The sequence below is a fragment of the Agelaius phoeniceus genome, chromosome 1 (genome assembly GCF_051311805.1).
Source record: "Agelaius phoeniceus isolate bAgePho1 chromosome 1, bAgePho1.hap1, whole genome shotgun sequence".
Classification (NCBI taxonomy): Eukaryota; Metazoa; Chordata; class Aves; order Passeriformes; family Icteridae; genus Agelaius; species Agelaius phoeniceus.
This window is the reverse complement of record NC_135265.1, coordinates 18597964-18612576: the sequence shown is the minus strand read 5'-3', so window position 1 is coordinate 18612576 and position 14613 is coordinate 18597964. Positions and strand designations below refer to the sequence as shown.

General features: G+C 36.1%; 1 protein-coding gene across 2 annotated transcripts in view; it reads right to left on the bottom strand.

Moving 5' to 3' along the window:
• The window catches only part of PIP4K2A (phosphatidylinositol-5-phosphate 4-kinase type 2 alpha), a 107744-nt gene that overhangs the window by 43337 nt on the left and 49794 nt on the right, over positions 1-14613 (bottom strand). For both annotated transcript variants that reach the window (XM_077174047.1, XM_054636599.2), the window contains exons 2-3: positions 7078-7175; positions 5893-5989 (exon numbers count right to left, since the gene is read on the bottom strand). In XM_077174047.1, coding sequence (XP_077030162.1) covers positions 5893-5989; positions 7078-7175 — 195 coding nt within the window. The remainder of the gene's footprint in view (positions 1-5892; positions 5990-7077; positions 7176-14613) is intronic.

Genomic DNA, 14613 nt, shown 5'->3' with positions numbered 1-14613 from the left:
GAGCTCATAAGCATGGCTCTCAAAAGGCCTATGGTGAATGCCATGGGATCCCCAAAAGATGAAAACAGGACACCCATCAAAAATGCGGAGCTCCTTCTATGATCATGTTAAGATGTGGTTGCACACACTCCAAACACCTATGAACACTTTAAAAAGAATTGTATTGACTGAGTGATTACTATGGAGAAAAATGTGAAAAACTTCTCTGAGAGAAGAGAAACATGAACAACTTATTTTTTGCATTGAGCTATCCTTCCAGGAGAAAGGTGATGGGTTCCTTGACTTCCTTGAATAAGAGTTAATGAATAAAACATGAGGGTCTTTCCTAAATCAAGCTATCCTATTGAGACCATAGATCTGGATTTGGAGCTGTCAGCTTAAGGCATGCACTTGCTTTGGAAAGAGTTGTGGCTCTTTTTCTGGGAGCCTTTTCCTTTTAGCCCTGCAAAGCTTGGCTTAATGCCTTCCTTTCAATATCTGTAAGAACTCAGGAGTACCTATCAGTTTGTTCTTTTGATGTTGCCAGCACATGCTAAATTACTATTTTCCAGTTTGAATGCCCAGTCGTGAATGATACTCAGTTTGGCCAGGAACAGCCAAAAGCAAGGCAAATTAAATGTTTTCTAGGGAAAACTGAGAGAAACCACAAGTTGGAATTTCTGTTGTCATATGTACTAAGGTTAACTCCCACCATCACTAAATTATTATTTGGGCTTACTTAAGGCACTAAATCTAAGAACATTAGATTTTGATTGAAAAGTTCATTTTTTATGTGCTGGAAAGACTACAAACAGCAGAGGTTTTGTTACTACAGCTGGTTCAACACTTTAGTACCACCACTGCCTATACTCACATCAAACAAGATGTCAGCAGTCCTGAATGGTGACACCAATGTCTTGGTGTCAATGTCCATTTGGGATCCACAAACTGTATACTCTGCAATAGGAATCTCATCTGACAGACAAGCCCAGGAACTTTTCAGGCATTGACAGACTTACCATGCTAAAATAAAATGACTAGCACTGGTATTTTCTTTACAAGACAGTTCTTGCTTTGCTGATTTTTAATGCACTTAACGGACTTAATTGAAGATATTGTCTTAGGAATAAGCTGCAACTTCTAACATAGTTAGAAGCTGACCTTGCTGTCTGTAGTTTGATGCTGGAGGTGGCTTGTTCTTTCCCAAACCAAGGGCCAAGAAATAAAAGCATGAATTTTAGTGCAGAAGCACCAGCTGAGAGCACTGATTCGTATTTGTTTGTCTGAAGAAATAAAGTATTTTGCAATCCAAGATTATATAATTTCTTAAGATGATGTCTTAGCATTAGATAAGTCATGTAAAATGAACAAAAATATTTAGAGATTGATAAGAATTTTGATGATCTGAAGTTTAGATATCTCAAAATAAAATTATATTGAAGGCTGACATCTAAAAAACAAGCCTGGAATTTGCATTGTTTTCCTGATGCCTTGCTATGAGTCTAGACTACAAATCTTTCTGCATAGAAAGTTCTGGGAGATATTGAAAAGTATCCTTAAGAGCCTTATCAGAAAATGTTGGACATGAGTTCATATGGTTTGTTAATAAAGAAATTGCTTAAAAGCAGGAACTCTCATTAATTATTTTGGATTTCAAGCTTTTATATGGAAAAATGTTCAGAGAAATATCAAGCATAGGTAAATGAAAAAACTTGCAGAATCATCTGCCAAAAGTTCTTAATGAATTCTTTGTCCTGTACAGAAAATCTCTACAAACTGCTCCTGCAGACAGGAAAAGTCAGATCTGAGCCTGTCTCCTACTACACTGAGCACCAGAACTTGCAGGGCAGTGAGCTGTGCTCTCCCTCATCCCCAGCAGAAGGCTCATCAGGTGCACTGGGACATTGCTGCCCTCTGCTATGAGCAATTGGACTTTACTGGGCAAGAACCCAGTCTTCCTCTGCTGCCTGGCAGAACCCAGATGTTGTGTTCAGCAATAACTTTAAGCAAGAACAGATGTGTTGGAGCACAGTAAAAGAAGTTTCCCTTCCCAGAGCAACAGCAGCAGAAGCATTTGTTACAGCAGTAGATCCTATTTTTCTACGGATTGTTGGGGGTTGTTAGGTGAGCTGTCTGCCTGTTAATCTCTCATAATTTTGCAGTTTACAGAAGCTAAACCTGTAATTCTTCTAACAGGACTCTACTTTTGGATTTTCTAAGGTAACAAATGACTTGAGAAGCAACCCTAAAGAAAAACAGCTATCCCATTAATTGGGATGGGGGAGAACAGGGTGGGGGGGTTGGTAGAGGGGGTAGAAATCTTTCTGCAGAATAACCTCTACAGTGTCTAAAGCTGAGGGGGAATGCAGAAATTAAAATTTAGTGATTAGTGAGGGACTTTACAATATCTGTTTTCTAATAATTTTTTTTCTTTTCTACTAGAAACAGTTAATGCTCTCAAATATTCTCCCATTAACAGTAGAAGGATTCTTTTTCAATTAAAGAAGAAAATAACGACAAAAATACATCATTTACCCTTATCAAGGCAAAAATCTGTCATTACTTAATAATCTGGCTTTTGGAATTGACACTTTAAAAAGTAATCTTCAATCAGAGATCCATATGTGCTTGTAACATCCAGCAATACAAAACAAAACAATAGTCTCTTTCCCTTTGATAATTTATAGTCTTTGTAAGTGGCTAAAATGGTTTTGAAGTTTTTCCATCATTCAAATGCAATTTTGATTCATATTGACTGATCATCAGTTGTGTTCCCCCTTTTAAGAAAAAACAGCCAGACCAGTTTTTAATTTAATGCAGTAACTGTTTTAGAATTTTTTTAATATAAGAACAACATTTCTTAACCTAGATTAAGGACCTCATTTATCATAACAAGTTTGTATAGGAAATCTTTGAATGAAACTCAATGTTTCACTAACTTCATACTATATTTTCTACACTGCTGTTCATTATAAAGCATGAAGCACAAAAAAGTCCACACTGTATTAGCAGCTGCACATGTACCTCCACAAAACTTCAATCCCAGTTCAGTACTAAATGTCTCTTGGAGATGCCCAGCTAGCTATGGAATATAGACAGATGCAGGACAGATTACCAAAAACATCTCAAAAAAGGGAGTTGGTTTGTGTCATGTCAAGGAAGGGAGTTCATTCCAGGAACTGTAATTGCCATTACTAGAAATGGATTCCTGTAAGGCATGAACCATATACAATTTAAGGAATTCCTGACTCCTAAGTCAAGACTGCTTGTAGGAAAAAGCCATGTTCTTTGTGAGATTTAAATCTCTCTTCAGAGAGACATAAGGAGATCTCTGTAAGACAAGTTCCATATATTAATTATTTCGCATGTGAACTAAGTATATGCGTTAAACAGTCCACAAAATTAAAACAAAATGTAAAGAATTAAAATTAGTATAGCCCACTACTTAGAACATATGCTAGCAATTTTTTTTCATGAGGTAGGTTTGGTTTTTTTAGTGCTTACTCATAAGAAAAGACTATTTGCCCTCTGGAACAACTCATCAAGGATATCAGCAGAACATTCTGAAAACAAAGGCATTTTAAATGAATGTTCTTTGAGACTGTGACTGATGTCTGACTAATGAACAAGGTAATTGGTTTATTTATCTAAACCAATCCTTTCTGGCTCAATAATGGGAATGACATTGTTCACAGTTGACTAGGACTCCCCTCCTGAAAATCACTATATAAGAAAAACTACCAGAGAAAGTAACTCAATATTTCTTCCATAAGCTTTCCCTTACTTTTAGACTGCAAATAATTTTTCAATTTTAGGTTTGATTCTGAGCATAAGACAATCATTTTAACCAATAATAGTCGGAATAACTTCCTTGAAGATAACCTTTATCTGAAAAAAATTATATATATTAGATTCTCTTTTTAAATCACAGAGACTCTAACATTAAATTGAAAGCAACTTCTACTTTTAATAGGGATAATCCCTATCTTACACCTGAGGAGACAAATTTTCTTTATGTTTAGTTCTGTAAAAATAATTTAATTTTGAAAATGAGTTCAAAATACATTAATATTTTAAGCATTTAACTTATTTTCTTTTTAATCAGATTAGTTCAGTAGAAAAAGAATTCAGAGTGATAAATTGCTTGGGCTGAGGAAAAAAGCAATAGTGAAGGCAGACATTGTCTTCCTTTAGGTTAAAATTAACTATCTTCTGTTTTTCACTTAATATGCTTTATATACTAAACACCATGAGATTCTTTTTGTAACAGATAATTTTGTTGTATCAAAAACCAGGATGTAGTTACATGTTCTTATTTTGGGCTGTTGTTTGGTTATATTACCAAAACACACAGCTACAAAGAAGTATTTTTGGGTTTAATCTGAAAATATGGACAATTTATCCAGTGACAGTTACTTAATGCTGCTTTATCCCTGTTATCATTAATAAATCCAAACAGTAGTATAACATAGTTACAACAGGAATTTCTGCTCCAGAACAGCAGTGCATTTCACAGTGGTGTAGAAAGCAGCATTTCTGATTATGCCATGTTTGCCAGTTTTAACTCACTATGGCATCTCAAGTCTTCTAACATTTACTGAACTCTACCTTCCACTGTCTAGTAATGTCAAAAGCCCATGCTCTAAAGACAGCAAGCATGAACTGACATCACAATTTTAAGAGCAATCACATGTCTTCCTTCTTTGTTAAGAAAAATTAAATCTTCATATAAAGGGATCAATTAACTTCTCAAGCAATAGGATCCTGCTTGGTCCAAGAGCAGAACTGAACCAGGAATGCCATTTGATACATCTATTTAAACTGCTGGCTTCAGCCTTGGTACATTTCCTTTTAAACAGTTCTTCATAAACAGGATAGTGAAAAATCATGGAACATGATCATGACAGCTCCAAAATAAACCAACATCCTCTTCTCCACTGACTGGCAAAGTGTCTTAGCAAGGCTACAGTGGCTGTAAACTGAGATTCATAACCTAATCTCTGTCTACACCCCTGCACATTTCTAACACATTGTTTGATCCTGAAAAGGGGAAAATTGGTAAAAAGAATTTTGAAGGACTCAGATACAGATTTTGGCTGCAAATGCATTTTGTACCATTTGTTTAGCTACTTAAAACCATTTCTTAAAAATTCTCTTAATATATCTTAGTGACATTATAAATGTAACTGCAGCTCACATCAAAATAGTTTACTAAAGCAAAAAAGTATGAGAGGAAGCTGTTACACAGCAAGCATTCTTTAGCTCAGGACATCTTGCAGTGTGACTGCAGAAGGAATTATCCCTGTGACTGAAATGCTGTGCATTAGGAACTGTTAATGGAAAAGAGAACTGTCAGTAAGAACTGGCAAATCAGGCTGAAGCAGAGTTCAGGGACTTTCTTTTGCAAAGGCAGAAAGAAACTCTGACTGCATAGAGCAGCCCTGCCAAATCCAGAGCAATTTCTTGGTTTAAAGTATCTACTTTACACAAGCAATTTGTTTCCAGATCCTCTTAACATCAGGAAAATGAGACATGATGAAGCAGGATGAAGCTGGCAGGCCATAGGTCACTCTCCTGCAACCAAAAAAAGCATGAGGGGGGAAAAAAAAAGGCTGTGGTCATTTCAGAAACCACATCTCACACAGACAGAACACTGAACCAACTGTTATTTAAGCCACTGGGCTGAATATAGACTCTCTTGCCAAAAGTGTCCAGACATTATTTTTCCTCCTTATTGCAAGAAGTCTTACCCTGCAGCTTCAATAAATGTGGCTTATATGGAGGCGCTCTAATGAGAAACACAGAGGACTAAAGATGGCAGAAGGGCAGGAATCAGAGGAAAGCTGGGGCAGGCTGAAAGGTTAAACAGAAATGTGCATTTCACCAGTCTAGGCATTTTCAAAGTGAACTTACCTGAAAGTCTTGATCATCAATTCCAAATCTCTCTCTTAGATTGCGGAAAACCATTGGACAATACTCTTTAAATTTGAAATGACTTGGCATGTTTTCTCTGAAAGAAGAGAAAACCAATTCAACTTCATTACTGTGCATATATAACCAACTTGAGAATTTTGTCTCAAAGCTGTTCACAGAAAGCTCAGGGTAACAATCCTCTTACAATTTCTCTTCTAATACTCTTTTTTCCACTGAGATTGGGTTATCTTGTTTTTCTTCACAATGTTTAATGAATGTTTATTAGCTTACATCATTATGTCGTAGCTAAGGAACTACAACCATGATGAAATGAACACAAACTGTATTTTGACAATTCTGAACTGAAACATGGACTCAAAAGAAGAAAAGAATGCTTTCCCACTGCCCTAAACTTACTTCAAAGGTGAAATCTTAGATTGGATTATACAAGAAGTACTACACCGTCTGTGACATCAAAAAATACTAACAGTGCCAAAACTTCAAGAAAATTTGACTCATTCAATAGAGAACTAGTTTTAATATCCTAGTGTTCATTTTAGACTTATACAATAGAAAAGTTATTTTCACCTTTGTCACAGAGCTGAAGACCCAAAGTAGAAGAATTTTTCTTTTCTACCTATATTCTTGAATAAAATTCAGGTTATACACACACCAATATTAACAGTCTGTACATACTGCTCATGAGGCATTTTATTTTTAAGAGGCAATAGATACTACATGAAATTACCATAACGCTTTTGAAACTTCTATATGATGGGTATGATTTTGTATTATGGAAAATAAAAAGCTGAACATTATTCACATTTGATATAGGCTTTAGATTTTCATTCTTATCCAATTATAACACTTAATAAAGAGCACATTAAGTTATATTTTTAAAATACACAAATTCTTATACACCCATAAATAATCACACCAAGAAAAGATCACCTTCAGAATCTAATATACTCATAAGGCAATAATAAACCATATGGAGGAAAAAATTCTACCCAGCAGCCTTTGCTGTTGCTTTTTAGAACAGCACAGACGGTTATGTTTATCTCAGGATTAACTTAATCATCAAAACTTCAGTTCCATGCACTGAAAAATAACAGAGTTCATAGTACTTCATAAAAATATCACTACCACTATCCACTGCTGCACAAAATTGTTACTTGTACTTACTTGTTGAAAAGGTGATTGTCCACCTTTATCTTTGAGTACGCTTTGAAATCATCTGGCATCAACATAACAGGGATTTGAACATGGCTCAGTTCATTGATCTAGAGAAAACAGAATACATTTAGTTGCTGCTGTCTTTGCAAAGATGCTACATATATGTCTTAATCCTGAAAGTCTACTATTTCCTGTCTATATATCCCAGGAGTGAATGCAGGTAATGGAAGAATGTAAAAGCAGGGTTATTCTTTCCAGATCAAACACAATCTCAAGAGTGACACTTTGGAAGAGAAGAAACAGCATTCCATATTTAGACTTGTTTCAGAAATGAAGTGCTTTAAAGCACAGCTGGAGTGTACTTTTTATGGAAGGTCAATGACAATGCCACCAAAATCTTTTCCTATACCAACACATTGTTCTTATTTTGCCAGTCAAGTTATGCCTTCCAAAGACAATTCAACTTTTTATTTCCAATTACTATTTACCCCTGCAGCTTATGAAGAAATTTTATATGCCTGTGTCTTGAACAGTTTGTAGAAAACAAAGTGAAATTTTGCATGCATGTGAATGTACATATTTTCAGTTCCATAAGCCGAAGTTTGTTTCTTACAGTAGTGCAAAACTCAGATGAGTTTTTATAAGTCACAGTATTCAGGCATTTCTTTGATTGTTCACATTGGACAAACCATTTAATTAGATGAATTTTTGCTTAGAAATAGAGGTGACATTAAGTCCTATGGTTTTCCTTATTTTCTTACATTGATGTGGACCACCTACTCTTTCTAGCTTTGAAATTAACATTGTCAGTATTCTCCAGATTAGAATTTTTCCACTTGTATTTCTAATTTACTTCTGACCACATCTCTATTATAAAATATAGACAACTTTACCATGACCTAGTTCGTAGGTATGTTTTTGGTATTGCATGTATTAATCTACCCTTACTTGACTTAAGTTTAACTAGAACATGATAAATATAAGACAGAACTGTTAAGCTTGCAATGGTCCTTCCAAACCAGGAATGAGATACCCATTATAACAACAGTCATCAAATACCCATGACATATGCTTTATCCATGTTTTTATGGCACTCTACACCCTGGTCATGCATCTCAATTTACCCAGTCAAATCTTTTTGCTCATATAGAGCACATTATTCTCAGCAGCTTTCTACAGGGTTTAAAGGGAGGTCCCACTCTATAAGAATGGAAACGTACACTGGGGCTGGAGGTAGCAACACAGGTGTGCTCCTCTGCTCCCTAGCACTGCTTATCCACCAGTGCTTTCCAACTAGGAAGATGTTAATTGCCTGTAAATGCTACCCTGCTTAAGAGAGGCTTTTGGAGAAACCTTCACTGAAGCAGCTATATTTAAAAATACTGGAGGAAAAAAAATGCACTTCCTTCAAGCATGACCTTTAGAAGAGCTGAAGTTAAAGAAAACAGGAGAAGAGTGAAGAGTCCTCTAGCTCTTAAGCAGAAGAAAGAAACCTTCCTTCTGGCAGGAAAGTCAGGTGGTCTCCTTACCTTTCAATACTTTAAAGCCCCAGTAATGTTCCCTGCTATGTCTCATTTTTGTCATTCTGATCTTGCAGCCCACATGAAAAGTGCAAAGAAAGCTTCTTTGGAAAGACCTGAAAAGTTTTTGATAGAAGAATGGCAGCTCTCAGCAGAGCAGAGAAAGGAAAGAGAGAGATATTGGGGATGAGCTCAAAGTGCTCCACTCCTTGGTGCTGTAGGGAGAATGCTCTTTTCCCAGTCCAAAGGGAGAGAAAGAAGAAACTCGAATAAATTTCTGAAAACACAGCTGTACAAGCCTAATAAATCATGATGACACCTCATTAAATACAACATAAAATAACAAAATGCTGATTGAAAAATCACTACACCCAACATACAGGCTCTTTACTGAAGCTGATACTGCTGTACATCAATCTCACCCTGAAGCCACAAGGCAGCTCACAAGTCTGCAGAACCAGTCTAGCTGCTGTACAAATAAAACTAGGGACACATAGATATATTACACAGAGGTATGAAATTCTGAATTTGTTTTACAGAATTACCATCTCTTTCAGACTGCCAGATCACACAACACATTTCACACTTGAATGAAGAGTAGCAGAAATGTACATGCATATACATTACAGACAAAAATGATCCCAAGAACACCTTCTGCTGAATACTGTAAAAAATCCTCAACTACCTACAACAAAGTTTGCTTGCAAAATTGCATTTTAGGTTATCAAAACTGCATTGATCAAATTTTTATGTGTACTTGCTTTCTTAATTTGCTGATATGAAGTTTCTCTGCATACATCTACAGATCAGCTTTCATGCTGTGGATATTTAAATTTGTGCTATGTAATGGCACAGTTTTACTTGTGCCTGTAGGCCTTACAAGCATCACCTACACAGCAGAATGAAAAAGCCTTTGTATGTGCATACTTTCAGGATTCTTTGATTTTAAGAAAAAAATTCCAAACTACTTCTCCTAAGAAGTTCCCTACAAGATATAAATGTACACTATCCCCCTTTCCCAGTCAGAGGGCTTGATGGTTTTGTTCTTTTCAGGAGGGATGAATTGTTCAGGGTGCTTTTTGTCTTGGTTTGTCTTTTTTTTTTTTTTTTGGTGTTTTTGGTTGGTTGCTTTTTTTTTTAAGATTCATCCAAATCTGAGGCAAGTAAAAGTAATTTCTTTAATATTTTTGGGAATTCCTCTCTAGCAGAGCAGGAAAATAAGAAAGCAGGTGATGAACACACAGTAGAAGTGACCTTTGGTATGGCACAGCAGCTGAGTAATGGCATATCCCAGCAGCACAGACCATTAATTAATTTAAACCTTTTGAAGTATAAGGTCTGGCTCTCTCTGCAATAGGACATTTTTGGATGGATTTGATGAGGCCAGACTGGAAAATGTGCACAAGAGAGAATGGAACACCCGTGTCATTAGATCTTGGTGGAAACTGGAACCACATTGTGGGGGGGAGGGAGAAGAAACAATATCCAAAACACCCCCCCCAAACAGCTCTTGAAAAGCTAAAAGAAAAGGGAAAGGTCAGAGGGATCAATGCTCTACTTTGCCATCACTGTGTGAAGAAATAGTCACATCTGAAAGACGCAAAATATGAAATGCAAAGAAAACATTTTGAGTCTTCCAACTTATCTCAAATGAGTATTTTGCTTCTCTTTCTGTGTTTGAAAGTTCAGCACAACAGAAAATGTGTTAAGATGCATGTGATACCTTTGACAAGTATCATGTCCATCTCTTCATGTTACCCATTAAATACAGTGAGCTCCCTTAGCAATAGCAAATGAGATGTGTGCATGAGGATGAAAGTTCAGTATTCCAAATTACAACAGAAACTGTTACAATAGCTGTAATAATTACATAAGAAATACTCATTTTCCTCTAAGGAGTGCTTTTGAATGTAATAAAATCATAAGCAAGAAACAATTGCCCAAGAAATTGAGGTAAACAAGAGATAATTGCAAAGCACAAATGAAACAAAAAGAGCTCACTGGACAGAGGACTGAAGTTCGGGATCAAACATTCACTTAACTGCAATTATTTCTGAGAATCCACAAGTACAGCATCTCTATAATAAATGCATGTACATCATATTGAAAAGGAAAATTCTTTTAGTCCTGCAACCTACATTCTTTAATTGCCTTGAATTATTGTTGCCAATGCAAAATTTTGCTGCAGTTTGTCTTTTTTGAAAGGGACAATGCTTGCAATCTTTGAGGAATTCAAATCCCATAAAATAGCCTTAGAGAATGTATTGCTTTAAATATGAATGACTAAAATTTTAGTTGCACAGTAACCATGTATATTATGTATAAACACCTCATGTGTATTAATAACATTTGTTAACTCATGCACACATGATATTAACAAGTGACCCAGAAGCCTCCATTGAAGTAATTCATTCAGTATCTTTTGTGATATTAGTATAAACACAGGTGCCTATGTGACACTTGGAAACATCTCCAGACAACTTACAAGCTTTAGGACAAAAGAAGGTTAAAAGACTTAGACTGGCATTGCCCCTTTAAACACACATGCAAAAAACTGTGGCTCAGAGTGGTGGCTTGGCCATGGGAGGTGAGAGAGGGCCAAAGCAAAAAGAAGTTTTCAGGAATAAAACGAGAGATTACAACTCATTTTGCTCCTGCAGGTTTAGCATTGAATTCACACTGTCAGGATAACAGAGGTTGTAATTAAACTGCAAATAAGGGAATAATAAAAGCCTACTGGACATTGAATAAATAGTAAGACTCAGCTGGTAATGATTTTGAAATTAGCACACAGAGAGGTGTTCCCACAAAGCCATCTTATATTGGTGACATTTCAAATAAGCTTCTCTAATTTATATGATTTGAAATCAAGCAATGACTATATCATAAATTGTTAGGCATTATTAATAGCCCTTATTTAATTCAGATACATTCACCCTAAACACCACATTACTAGGGCAATGCATAATTAAGCATTAGTTTTCATTCTGTCAGAACATAAGCAGCAATAAATTGCTTGTATGCAAAGCAGACAATGAGATATTTAAACTGCATATAATAAAGGCAATTTACAGCATATATTGCATGTTTAACTATAAGAGTCAGAACAACAATCCTGTTTTCCAACAGATAACAAGCTGATGCCCATTGCTACAGTGTTACAGCAAGAAACCTGTGTAACACATTACAGCTGGTATTACTCATTTAAAAACCCAAATCAAGCAATTGGCCTACCAACCAACCAAAAAAAAAAACCCATAAAAAACCCCAATAAAGCCATGTACAATGTCCAAAATTTAATCCCAAGAAGACCACAAATCACACTCAGACTACTTAGCGATGCCTGGCTTCTTTTGAAACTCTCTTCCTATTTAAAGCCTTCATACTCTATGGGTTTGGTTTTTTTTTTTAATTTAATGTTGCAGCTTTAGTATACAGCATATATACTGTTTCCTTTTATTTTAACATATCAGCCCACCAAACTCGCAGAAACTATGGAGGGATGAGGTGCTTTCACACTGAACAGCCTGATAAAACATCTCAATTGCAGTTACAGCTCTTCGCAGTTTCACACACAGGAAAATCCCTGCTGCTCCTGATGCTGGATGTGGCAGAAGTTGTAGAAGTGCTACTTCTTTTCAGCTGTTTATCTCCCAGCTCTCCTTCTGTACTGAAAGCTAATTCACAGCAGTCTGATCTGTTGAGACAAACAAGCTACAACTGGTTTGTTACTCTCGGAGAAAGCCAAGCTAATTTTTCACAGATTTGTGTATTTTTAAACACTGATTTTGGAAGAAGTGGGAGTGATAGAGACTTCAGAAGAAAGAAATTATTGGGATGTAAAAATAGAACTGAACTTTTAACACCACCAGCAGAACTGAGATTTTTATGTTCAGGGTTTTACTTTCTGCATCACAGCTTCTACTTTGGCAAAGAAACTTGCACAGAAATCTGAAGAGAAAAAAAATATCAAACCATTTTTTTGGTTCAGACACAAAGTCACCATTTTGAGCAGGCCACAGACTTCCTCAACAGCACAGTTAACTCATTTACTGGTAGGCTAATGCTTATGAAAGCAAGCCTATGGGCTTCTAGTGGACTGGTGTTACAAAACGGGGCTGTAGAACAAGAACACAACAGAGGAAACTCTTTGGAGTATAAAATTCCACATTTAGGGTCTTCCAGCACCTTCTTGATCCTGAACACCCTGTAGGTCTTACCAAACAGAGCAGTTCCCTGCTCACTAGAGCAGGCACCTACAAGAGAAAGTTGCTTCAACTTGTTCATTCTATTGTCCTGTAAAAAGCCCTTTCCAAAGCTGCTCCTATTTTGTAAGGAGCAAAGGTTTAGGTTAAAGCAGCAGGCCAAGTGGTGACAGGCAGAGCTATAGGCAGGCATTTACATCCTCTCCTTCCCAGATGTGGAACACACTGTGGTATTGCTACCAGGACAGTAAACGCCTTGTGCTGAAGTATAAACTGAAAGTGAAGTGATTATTTTACAACTCTTTGAAATCTACCTTGAAGGGTCTGAAAAGGGTGGATGAGGTCAGCAGCTAATCAATTTTGTGGAAGACATTTGCCTGTTACAGGGCAAAACCATCATTTGATAAATGTCATTTGACAGTTTAAATTACACTCAAACCCATTCTTGCAAGAGAAATAAAAGGTTAAGTTAAGTTCTGCTGTAGAGAAATAAATCAGTTCAGCAAAATACTCCTTAATATGTTTTAAATGAGGTTTTCATCATTTCAATCACACAAAAATTCATCTCTTTCCCCTACCTCTCCCTGCTACCCTGCAAGGTAAAAACTACCCAGGCTTTTTTTTTTTTTAATTTTGCAATGTGTTAGACTTTAAAGGACATAGAAGACTTCTATAAAAGGAATATCCAGTTACCTATTCAGAATTAGGTCCCAAAATTAATGCAATTATATGACTACGAAAAACAGAGGGTAACATATTTAACTTTTTCTGAGTCTTTGTAATCATTGCAATTTAAAGTATATGAACAGAAAAAAAAAAACTAAAAAAAAAGAAGTAAAAAAAAAACCAAAATCAAACAAACTTAAACCACCCTGCTGCCAGGCAGCTACATAAAAGAATCTAAATTTTACATGTCTCAAAACATCTACCAGTAATTACCAGAGCAGCTTTGTGTTTTTTACAGTTCAGGTGATGCCTATCATTAGATTTCTGGCTTTCAATAAAATTCAGTAATTTAATATTGGAAAAGTAGGCCAAACTGAACCAAGAGTATTCCAAACTGCCTTAACATATAGTTTTTCCTGAAGTACAAACCACAGAATATCTGAAAGACTCTGCAAGAGTATTAAATATGGATCATATTTAGCAATACTAAAAAATGAACAGCTCAACAACAGCTATCACATTTTATCAAAAAGAGTAGCAAGACCTTCGTGAAGTCTTATGATCTGCCTTTGAATTAAGAAAAAGCAAACCAAAAGAAAAAATTTCACAGCAGACCCCAGATACTTTCATGAGACTTCTTGGCTGCTGTTTTCCACAGGAAAAGGATCTGTTTGGGCAGGGTAGGTCTGTAGTACATGCACCCATGTGGAAAACAGGATATTGTGACATACTCAAAGAAAGCTCTGGACAGGATATTGTCCAAACACAGTCCTAAAACACAGCAAAGAAATGGTTTCCAAAAAGCATGTATGTTTGCTTTTAAATTTGGAGTATCAGGGTCCAAAAATCTAGACAAAGGGTTTAATAGCTTGTTTATCACTCCTGATCAGAGAGTTTGGAATGACAGGGTTTAAGAACCTATAACAAAAGCACTTAAATTTCATTTCCTTCCCAACAATTTTGATTGCAAGCTTTAAAGTCTTTCAAGTCTCTTGGACACTTGCACAATCTAGAATATCCAGAACAGCTGCTGTACACTGTCAGACAAGCATTAAGTCACATTTCTACAGATTTGGTTAAAGTTCCCATGAATCCCCTTGTACATTTCAATGAGTGCAAAAATTGACACTTCATAATGTGCCAAATAATCAAAG